This window comes from Ipomoea triloba, chromosome 7, assembly GCF_003576645.1.
Source record: "Ipomoea triloba cultivar NCNSP0323 chromosome 7, ASM357664v1".
Taxonomy (NCBI): domain Eukaryota; kingdom Viridiplantae; phylum Streptophyta; class Magnoliopsida; order Solanales; family Convolvulaceae; genus Ipomoea; species Ipomoea triloba.
The window spans coordinates 14129914-14141928 of NC_044922.1; the positions used below are offsets into that span (position 1 = coordinate 14129914).

General features: G+C 34.4%; 1 protein-coding gene across 1 annotated transcript; it reads left to right on the forward strand.

The window, feature by feature from the left end:
• Positions 1 to 10194: 10194 nt before the first annotated feature.
• On the forward strand, positions 10195 to 11435 carry LOC116024186. Its single transcript, XM_031265087.1, has 4 exons — positions 10195 to 10235; positions 10360 to 10556; positions 10635 to 11214; positions 11270 to 11435. The coding sequence occupies exons 1-4, from the start codon at positions 10195 to 10197 to the stop codon at positions 11433 to 11435; spliced, it is 984 nt and encodes a 327-aa protein (XP_031120947.1).
• Positions 11436 to 12015: the final 580 nt, after the last annotated feature.

Sequence of the window (12015 nt, forward strand, 5' to 3'; positions counted from 1 at the left end):
TTTTAATAAAAAAGGAAATATATGTCGGTTGTTGCATATAACCGATGTATTTCCCTTACTTATAATAAAGATGGTTTTGCAAACTCATTTTGATTGGTTGAGAAATGAATGACAAGATAAATTTTTAAAATTATTTAGAATTAAAATTAATTTTTTTTTATCAAAAGAGAGGGGATACCCATAAACACTAAGAACTATCTCTCGTGTGTGTCTTGACAGAGGTCCGTCTTTAAAACTTGGCATCCATCTGATCCTCCTGAACCATATCCCTCAGCCCACCTGGAACTTCGTGGCAAATTATTGCATGGACCATGGTCCACACAGCTGTGTGGACCAAAAATAAAAAGTACATTATTTTTATACTGAAGGTACATTATTTTTGTACTGTAGGTACATTATTTGACAGTATATATCAAATAATGTACCTTCAATACAAAAATAATGTACCCTAAAATAATGTACCTACAATATAAAAATAATGTACATTCAGTACAAAAATAATGTACTTTTTATTTTTGGTCCACATAACTGTGTGGACCATAGTCTATGCAATAAGGATTGGAACTTCATCCATCGTAATAGGCCCATAGGTTGAGAGAGCGGTTGTTTCGCGAGCCTGTCAGCAATGAAATTTTGTTCTCTAAAAACATGGCTATACCGAATATTGGCAAACTGAGAACTCAAACTCACCGGGTCATAATATTATTAGGGATGCTCTGCATGCTCCCAGTTCCCCGAAGGCGGTCAATCATCCACTGCGAGTCACTCTCTACGATGAGGTTCTGAATCCCCATACGCAATGCCATGAGTAAGCCTTGCATAACTCCCCATGCCTCTGCATCCTCAATCTTGCATATTCCAATGTTATACGTAAATCCTTCCAGCCAGCGTCAGTGATGGTCCCTCAGCACGCCTCCGCAAGCAGCCATCCCATTCTCCTTCCCGCTGACAATAATGTTTCTCCTTCTTCCTATTAGGTGAGGGACAATATATGTCACGTTTTGAAAATTGATAGGCAACATTTACACCACTAATAATTCAGTGGTGTCATTGTGAGAGGCATAAATTTACAATTTTTCGTAAGTATAATATATTTGTTATAGCTCGCACGGGCAATCTAGTTGGTTCTTGGGTGGTAGATTGTGGGCAAAGACACATGATCTAGCTTTGATAGCCGTAGTGTGGAGTTACACCTAATGTGATGGACATTAAACATTGATTCTCCCACCTAATGGGTCGTTGAGTCACTGTAATTTTGTTTTTACTATCCTATTGGGTCGGGGTGTGGGGTCCTAGGGTGAGGGAATTTCACCTTTTGTAGCAAGGATATATTTGCCATAGACTTACGAAAATTGTTGACCAATGTCCACCTTGCGTGGTGGACCATGGTCTACAACAACATTATTTTATATTAAGTCGTTAATGACAACCAATGCATCATGTTTAATAATATTCATCATAGCTATTTTCAAAATATTTGTTTTATGTGTACATAAACTTAAATATTAATGTACATAAACACAAAACTGCATGTGTATCATATCTATTTTTATTCAATATGTAGTAAGTTCAGAATGTTCATAAAATCAAAGCTTAGTGTACATTAATATTACACTACACTACATGCATATTATATATAATACTCTTTAACATTTATCATGTATTTTGATCATAATATTGTTATGTATGATCATAAATCTAAAGCTTAACATAGATAAACATTAAATTGTTGGTACATCATATCTATTTCAATTTACTCTGTAGTAGGTTCATAATGTTCTTTCCATATGTTCAGAACAACAAAGTTTAATGTACATAAACATTACATTAAAATAATGACTTTATATATCTATTGGTTATTTTCAAAAATAAAAAATAAAAAATTATCAATATGGATGTTATTTAAACAATATCAATTGGAGATTTTTTGTTTAATGATATACTTTTTATACATTAATTTTATTTGTACAAGAAGAAAAAGAAAAATAATTAAGTTCAATTTAAAAAAAAAAAAAAAAGAATGCCTTGCTACATGCACACTCAGATTGTATACCTGCAATTAACATATTATATACCTACTAAAATTAGCATATTGTGTACTTGAAGTTAACATATATACTTTTTCATATATGTTAGCCTCTACTGAGACTCAAACTCATAACCTCTCATATGAGAGAGCCACTACTCTACCATCTAAGCACAAGGTGCTTGGTGAAGTTAACATATTATGTACATACAAGTAATAAAATATATACCTATTACAACTACAATTAAAATATAATGTAGTGTACTGTGTACATGTAGTTAACATGTCATGTACATACAATTAATAAATTATATACCTGCAGTTAACATATTGTATACCTTTAATTTATTTATAGGTACATAATTTGTTAACTAAAGTACATAATATATTAACTATATGTACATAATCTAAATGTCGTTTTAGACCAGAGTCCACAATGTAAATTTTGGCATAGGGCATGTTTGGTTATCAGCTGATCCGCTGATTTTTAGCATATTTGACCATCTTTAGCGGTTTGACTTAAAAAACGTTTGGTTAATAGCTTTTTTCACTTAGCAAATCACCATCAGAATTGCTAAAATTGACACGCTGATGGGAGCATCGTTTAACATCAGCGTTTCATTTTTTTATTTTCAAAGTTTCAATTTTGTGCCTTTCTCTAATCTCATCTACTCTCAAGATTCTCTCAGTCTCATATCTACTCCTAGGCCACAGATTGCTCACAGACCACTATACGCATACAAAAAATAGCGACGATTGCGAGTTTATCTTCGGCAAGCTTTTTGGCAAAGGTTGGGAAGTCATATCTTCAACCTAGGTTTTCTATGAGTTACGCATCTCTTTCTTTTAGAGTCTTTGCTTCTTTTTTTTTTTCCATTTTTGTTTTCAATAAAAATACTCATGCGCCGTTTACAAAGAAACCAAACGCCAATCGGGGAAGACCGGGTTCTGGCTCCCTTGTTTTCTAAGGTGTGATCCCTAATTCTTTTTTTCAGTGTTATCATTTTGTTTCCTACATTTTATGAATCTGACACTTTTGTGCTTTGAATCCTCTAAAGCTTGCTACTTTGTTTTCTTTGAATCTTTTTATACTCATTTTGATAAATGACTTACATTTGTTTTATCATTTTGCTTGTTAATTTATGATTCTCATTTTTTTTCTTTTGGATTTGTTTTAGTATGCATTTTTTTGCAATAACTATTTTATAAATTATGCCAGATAATTTTTGTTTGGGTTCTCCATGTAACATGTCTGGCTTGTTGAACACTAGGTTTTAAACTGTGGAAAATCTTCTAGATTATTATATATGTGGAAATATTAAAATATATTTGTCTTGGGCAATCCACATTTGTTGAAAATTAACTTCTTAGGCAGTGCAATATTTCTTGGGCAATGTAGTCTTGTGTAGTGCAGTTTTATTATGTTTTCTGTGTGCCTATACATTGGTGCGTAAGTCTTGAGTAATTGTATAGAGTAGAAATATTTGTATAGATCAGAAATATTGTTCTTTTAGTTATGAACTTCAATGTCTTTCATATTATCTTTCAGTTCTGAACATCAGTGTCTTTCATATTGATTTTCTATTCTTAGCATAAGTTTCTTTCATGGTATTAGAGCCTTACTCTAAATTCCTGGTTCTTCTCTATCACCCCTCACAAAATCTTTCCAGCATAGTTTTTTTTTTTTAAATTTTTTTTATCATCCCTCACCAAAAATATACAGCAGATATGTCTACACTTGATGAAATCCTTCCAGTAGATTCCTCACCTTTGAATGATTCTTCGAATTCATCACATTTTTTTCACTCAATTGTCACAAATCATCCCAACCTTCCTCAAGCCCTCAATAACTATCATCTCCCAATCACTTGTCATAAACTCAATGACCACAACTACCTTCAATGGTCACAATAAGTTCTTATGTATGTCTCTGGCAGAGGTAAAGACGAATATCTCATTGGTGAAATCTTGAAAGCTAAGGAAACTAATGCCACTTATCGCCAATGGAAATTTGAAAACTATATGGTAATGTCTTGGTTACTTAACTCCATGCTTCCTGAGATTTGAGAAAATTTTCTCCTCTATTGTACAACCAAAGAAATTTGGGATGGATCTTGTGACACCTATTCCAGTTCTGAAAATACTTCAAAATTGTTTGATATAGAAACCAAACTCTTTAAGTTAAAGCAAGGGGACCCCAATGTCACACAATATTACAATACCATAACAAAGTATTGGCAACACCTTGATATGTTTGAAGTATACTCTTGGAAGTGTCCTGCTGATTCTACACTTCACAAGAATATTGTTGAGTAAAAGAAAACCTTTAGATTTTTATTAAGTCTGAACAAGGATCTAGATCAGGTCAGCGGAGAATCATCAGTGTCAGATCTTTTCCTCCCATTCGTGAAGTTTTTTCTAAAGTTAGAAAGGAGGAAAACCGACAAAAATTGATGATGGTTGACACAACTTCACACTCAGAAATTTCTACAATGCTCACTCATACTTCATCCCAGGATAACAGGTTTTGGAAAGGGGGCAGTCCATGGTGTGAGCACTGCAAAAAATGCTGGACATTTTCATGAAACTTGCTCGAAAATTCATGGCAAAACCTACTAACTGGAAACTCAAACATCGTACTGATCAAGCTCATGCTAATGTGGCTGCAACATCTGAAACATCACCCAATGAAGTTAGTCCTTTCTCAAAATTCAACTTGAGACACTGTAGAAGATTTTTGGACAGCTATCTGTTGCACAACAGCCAATTCCACCTTTAGCCAAAGCACATGCTAGTATGATAAGTCATCAAGGTACCACCTCTAACGCATTTGCTGCAAATTGCAATAATATAATCATTGGATTGTGGATTCTGGGGCATTGGACCATATGTTAGGTGATTTAAAGGTTTTCCATACATTCAAACCATGTATTAATCCCAGCACGGTTAGAATTGTTGATGGATCCATCTCCAACGTGATAGGAACATGATCCATCAAACTAACTAATGAACTTCTCATTTCATCCATTCTCTTTGTTCCTAAATTAAATTACAACCTACTCTCCTTCAGCAAACTCACTAGGAACATGAATTGTGTGACTAAATTCTATCCTAATCTTTGTGAATTTTAAATTGTGGGCTTGGGGAAGTTGATTGGTAATGCTGAAGTTTGTGGTGTTCTCTATATTCTAAAAAATACTCATGAAAATAAACTTATTCCCAAGTCATGTTATGCTTTAAATTTTGGTTTTAATTCTGTTTATATTTCCAATGAGAGTCTAGTTATGTTGTGGCATTTTTGCCTTGGACGTCCAAATTTTATTTATCTTGAAAGATTGTTTCCTAGTTTATTTACCAGTAAAAAAAAACAACATTTTTCATTGCGAAGTATGTCAACTCGCAAAACATACTTGAAGCTAGCATTTACTCAAGTAACCCTTACAAACCTTCTTAGCCATTTTCATTGATACATAGTGACATTTGGGGACCTTCAAAGGTGAAAAATGTTAATGGTTCTAGATGGTTTGTATCCTTTATTGATGACCACACTAGGACCACATGGACATTCTTCATGAAAGAAAAATAAAAAACTGCATCAATTTTTAAAGCTTTACATTCCATGATTCAAAATCAGTTCAAACAAAAAGTTCAAGTTTTGAAAATTGATAATGGAAAGAATACTAAAACTCAATTCTTAACCCCTACTTGTTAGGTCAGGGAATTGTCCATATTAGTTCATGTGTTGACATCTCTCAGAAAAATGAAGTGGCTGGGAGAAAAAATAGGCACCTCCTTGAAGTATCTCGATCCATCATGTTTTCAAATCATGTGCCTAAATATTTTTGGGTGGAAGTTGTACTTACTATCACTTATCTTATAAACCATATGTCTAGTCGCGTCTTAAAGTTAAAAACACCACGAACTCTGTTACTACAAGTATTCCCTCCTCTCTCAATTTTTTCTTCGAAATTGCCACTCAAAATCTTCAGTTGTACTACTTTTATACATATCTATGATAACATAAAGAACAAAATTTGACCCCAAATCACACACTACACAAAAAAAACGCGAAAATAGCGACTGACAATTTCTGTCGCTAAACTATTTTGCGACGGATTTCGTTCGTCGCTAGAATTCAATAACGCAATTTATTTTTGTGGCTAACTTTAGCGACCGAAATTACCGTCGCTATTTTTTCCTGACGACGATTTTGACGCTGAAATTTGCGCGGGAATTACGATGGAAATTTCCATCGCTAAATCTAGCGATGGAATATTTGTCGCTAAACCCACAAAATATCCGTCACTAGACTCCTACCACAATGATCTGTTGACAAACTTTGTAATTGAATAGCGTCAAAAATTTTCGTCGCTGATTTGTTTTTATTATTTGAATTTGATGTCATTTAGCTACAAATTTTTTCGTCGCTATTTCGTTGGTATTCTTTATTTTATTAGATACTTAGCTACAAATTTAGTACGATATTTGTCCGTCGCCAAATTTTAAAAATTAAAAAAAAGAATCTACCCCCTAATCAATATCGCATACCTGCACTAAACCTATAATATAATAAATCTACCCGCTAATTAATATCGCATACTTGCATTAAACCTATAATATAATACATCATTAATATAATTGTAAAATATATTATATTAAAACATTCATACTCAATAACAATTACAAAAGTAAAGAGTTGTGTAATGTTATATCGTTATAAATAATACCAAATATAATTAATAAACATAATATAATCATCTCCTAAGTTTTTATCATTTGAATTAACAGAATATTCAGCTTGAGTATTTAGAGGTGGTGGCATAGAAGTGGATAGCATGCCATCGTGACGCAACTCATCCATCAAACTTGTAATTTGAGCTTGCATTTGAGCCTGCATTTGATTTCTTTCAACTTGTAGTTTAGCCTCCATCTGAGCTTCCATCTCAACTCGCATGGTCTCTAACTGTTGGTTCACCATCTTCTTCATTGCATCTTGATGAAGTTGCGAAGTAGCAGATAAACCACAACTATTCTCGTTGATAAATGAAGATGCCTTAGTCCCTAAGCCATAAATACGTTGTTTTTTACCCCGCCAACAACATCCACATACAGTTGCAACATGTTTATATTTTGTGACTCAGTTGATCCTCCGTTTCTTACGTTGCAACATCATGACGTGCTTGTATTTCTTCCTACAATTAAACACATATACAAAATAAGTATACAAAGGCATATAAAATTTTATCTATTTAACAATATATGATTGTTTTTTTAGTACAACAATATATGATTGTTATGTTATACTTACAGCGATTCTCTTTGACCTCTCATCAACGAACATACCATTCTTCTTTTTTGTGCATTTGCGCAAATCACTTAAACAGATTTGGCTCCTTTTGAAGTTCATCTTGCTATTAAACAAGCACAAACAATAAAATGATACTTAACTTGTAAAATATATACAAATAATAAATTTGTAAGTTAAATGTATTACCAATTTGTGATAGTGCTCAATAGTTGATCTAGACCCTCCGGTATGTCGAGAACATCCCGTACTAGGCCCTTCCACCTCACTCATCATATTCTTGCATTGTTGTTCAGATTTAGCTTCCACATCAAACCTATCCCAATATGCCTCCCAAATTTCCCATGTTTGGTCTGTATAGCGCAGGCCTACTTGTGCTAAAAAAACTTTGCAAACTTGTCCGCCAACGGACTCATCCCACTTGTAAAATTTCTATAACATCACAAATTCATCGAATATAAGCAAAGCACAATAGACAAACCACAATATTTTAATAACATTCTAGCTTCAAGAATTAATCACAATATTTTCAAAACCATATCGTGAATTTACCTCAAATTCCTCAAAGTATGACTCTTTATACTCATTAGACACATTCTTCTAAGTATATCCATTAGCATAGATCATAGGCTTGAATATTTTTGTCATTGTACTTGAGCATGCGTGAGAGAAGGTATCAACATGTACATATATAGAGATGAATAAAGATAAAAAAATAATATATACATAAATGTTAACATAATAACACATTTTTACCTCCCATCCTCTACATGAATAATAGGCAAATCACAACCAAGGGATGATCTTGCAACTGATGAGGATGTGGGTGGGGCAGTAGAGTTTGATGGTGATGGAGTCAACAAGTCAGTTGGTGAACCAATAAAAGTAGGTGACATAATAAGTGGAGATACCACAGTAGGACGAGGTGCCACAATAGGTTCCACAAGAGGTGGTGTAACCAATGCACCTCGTCCACGTCCTCTTGTGCATCCAGCTCTACTACCACCTCGTGTCATCTAAAATAAAATATAATAGATTTAAATAACATAAAAATATTACATGTTCATTTACTATCTGAATTATGCACTAACTATCAACAGTGTTGCAAAAATCTCGCCTAGGCACTTATTAATCGGCATTGGGCGACCGCCTAGTGAATCACTATAATCAGTGGTCTATGTGATTGGCACGCTAGGCACCGACTAGACCACTGGGCACCGACTAAGTCGCCTAGTTGACCGATTAGCTATTGTTCCCTTCTTTATTAAATTAAATGGGTTATTTAACTCAAAACAACATCATTTTGAGCAAAATAATCCTAAATTGTTCAAACTCTAAATGTTTTTTAGGTTAACATTTTAGTATTAACTATTAAAGTATTAAATAGTTTATAGTTATCAAGTCTTTAAAAGTTTTTAAAAAAATTAAACAATTTTTTTTTAAAAATACAAAATAAAATACAAAATAAAATAAAAAATACATGAGCGCCTAGGCACCGATTAATCGCCGCCTAGGCAACTTAGGCGCTAGCAGCCCCCTGAGCGCCTAACGGTTTTTTTCAACCATGACTATAAGTACCATTATTATTGAGATTCTACTTGAGTCATCTATTTCTTCCTCTAACTAAAGTTCATCTTCGATGTCACCATTTTCGCCATCAAGTTCTATCACTCCACCATTTGGTTCATCTAAATGCAATGAGTCTTCATATACTCTTCAGTAGATATAGATGATTTAAGAACCTCTACATTAGATCTCGCTTTAATTTTGCAAATAACCCACAGTCAAACTTGTCGCGACACAAACTTGGGTATGTACAATAATAAACCTGAGCGGCTTGCATTGCTAGAACAAATGGTTCATAGCGATTGAATCTATGCTTATGCTTAACTTCAATAAGTTTATACTTGGAATGAACCCTCGTACCAACCTTCATGCCAACAAGTCCTCCAACTATGAAAACGTTAACCACTTTGGTCCTCTCCGTCTATCAGCTGTTAAATGTAGGGTAGTTTTGGAAATTCAATCGCTCCATGGGCTGCCTAGTCTGCCCAATTACTAATTCAAGCTTCACGTAATTACTAATTACAGTCTAGTAGGAGTTGAAGTCGCGAAATCCCTAATTCCCAATTGACAAAACCTAAATCGCGAAGTGATGGTCCGGTAGTTGGCTCGAGAGGTCTTATGCTTCAATTGGCACATCGCGAAAGGCTCCATAGACAGGATTAGAAGATGCAAGGTGTTACTGGTTCTAGAAACGGTAAGTCTATTTGCTCTTGCTTTTATACAAATTGTAAAGATGATGAGTAGTAGATAATGTTAATATTTGTGCTTGTAATGCTCAAATTATTGGGTAATGGGTAGGATAATTTTTGGTTGTATAACTTGTATTGCTTGGGGTTTATAGCTTGTTGTCTGATTTATATCGACTGCAAATAAATTTGCTTAAATTCAATGGTTAACATTTGTGTTACGGGACCATTTTGTTGTCAAAGTCAGTAACTTCAGTTTTCATTCTTTTCTTTTCTTTTTCTTTTTTTTATAAAAAAAAAAGTGAGTAGCTTTAAACACATGGGGACCATTTTGTTGTGAAAGTGAGAGTGCTTTAAACACATCGGGACCATTTTGTTGTCCAACTGAGTACCTTTACTAGAAATGTAAGCTGTAATATAATTTGTCTCCTTTTGTTTTTTAAAGTTATTAAAGTGCATGTTATATACTATTTAAATCAGGTGATCAAGATAATACTACTTTCAAGCTTAAATTAAGGTGTGATGGCATGATAGATGTAGGAATTCCACCAAAGTAGGTGGGAGGTAGTGTGAAGTGGATTTCCGACCTGGATTATGATGAGTGGGATATAATGACTTTATGGAAAAAGGTAGAAGAATTTGCATATAAGAGGTGAATATAGGTGTTTTGTTAAGACTGACAATGAACTGACTGAGTGAATATTAGATTTGGAGACTTAGAACTTAGTTAATTCTATTGTGAGACCTAAGGTAGTAGAGATTTGGGTTATTATAAGGGTAGATGGAGAAGATAAGAGTGCAGAAAATAACAATGTAGAAGATGAGAGTGAAGAATATCAAAGTGCAAAGGAAGAAAATGACAGTGTAAAAGATGAGTTAGAGAATTTTGAAGGAAGTGACTATGAAATAGAGCAAGGGCAAGTTGATGATCAGGAATTTTTGAAATATACGGATCCAGAAGTTGAGTATACAGGTGATGCAAAATTAGTAGAAGAGGGTCAAAATCAAAATGTAGAATAGAGACCTACAAAAAGTGAGGTGAACTTGTCAGATGCTGGAGGGATTGAAGGTAATGTAGGTGAATCTGTTAGGCCTAATCCTCCACCTGAGTTGCCATCTCCTTTGTGGCTTTGTAAAACTTTGTTATGTAAAGAGGATTTCAAAGATGCAGTGAAGGCTTATGCTATACAGTTTAGAAAAGAGCTGAAGTTTAAGAAGAATGACAAGGTAATGTGTGTAGCTATATGTACACAATCTGATTGTAAGTGGCAAGCAACGTGTAGAAATGATGTTGATGAATCATTTTGGAGGGTGATAGTTTTGAATGATGTGCATGCCAATTGTCCATGGGTGAATGACAACAAATTCATAACTGCAGCATTAGTTGCAAAGAGATGGAAAAAACAAATTGGTGGAAATAGTAATTGGAAGATGGTTGAATTTAGAGAGACAATGTGTACTAATGAACATCATTCCCTAAGTATAAGGCAAGCCTACAAGGCATTGGATTTTGCTAAGCGTGAAATAAAGGGTGATCTTGAAGATAATTTCAATAAAATCTGGAGTTATTGTTTGGAGATCCAACAAACTAATCCAAAGACCACTTGCCTTGTAGAGCTATCTGATTTAGAGTATGAGGGAGGGAAAAAAAGATTCCTTAGAAGGTATGTGTTGGGATGCTTGTAGAGATGGTTTCAAGTACCGTAGGCCAATTATAGGGTCGGATAGTTGTCATATAAAGGATAAAGTTAGGGGCATGATGCTTACTGCCATTGGTATTGATGGGAATGAAGGCATATTCCATATTGCTTATGCCATAGTTGAAGGGGAGAATAAAGATTCTTGGTGCTAGTTTTTGGAACTATTGAGCAGGGACCTTGAAATTGACTGCGTGTCTTAGCAGCAATACACCTTCATGTCTGACAAGCAAAAGAGATTTATCCCTGCATTTGAGCAAGTGATGCCTATGGTTAGTCATTGGTTTTGCGTTAGGCATTTGCATAGTAATATGAAAGTGGCTGGGTTTGGAGGTAGTCCAATTAGAGATGCCCTATGGAAGGCAGCTAAGGCTACAACTGTGAGTACATTTTCAGAAGCTTTGAGGGAGTTAAAGGTATTAGATGTGCAAGCTTTTCAGTGGTTGATTGAAAAGCATCCTGCAGAGTGGTCTAAATCCAATTTCTCTACAAATGCCAATAGTGATACGCTTGTGAATAATATCACTGAAAGCTTCAATGCTATGATCTTGCATGCAAGAGACATCCCACTCATACATTGCCTTGAGATTGTGAGAATACAAATTATGCTGATGTTATTTGAATGTAGAAAGCAAGCCAGCCAATGGATAGGAAGAATATGTCCAACAATAGCAAAGAAACTATCTGTTTTTTAAAAGCAGGTAGGAGGATATTGGGCATACCAATGTACTGATG

Bases quoted from the DNA above. Each gene is read 5' to 3' on its own strand.
- LOC116024186 (XM_031265087.1), top strand. From the start codon at position 10,195: ATGACTTTATGGAAAAAGGTAGAAGAATTTGCATATAAGAG. The intron at 10,557-10,634 runs GTGATGCAAAAT...TGAACTTGTCAG, and splicing joins TCCAGAAGTTGAGTATACAG to ATGCTGGAGGGATTGAAGGT. The intron at 11,215-11,269 runs GTATGAGGGAGG...GGATGCTTGTAG, and splicing joins GTAGAGCTATCTGATTTAGA to AGATGGTTTCAAGTACCGTA.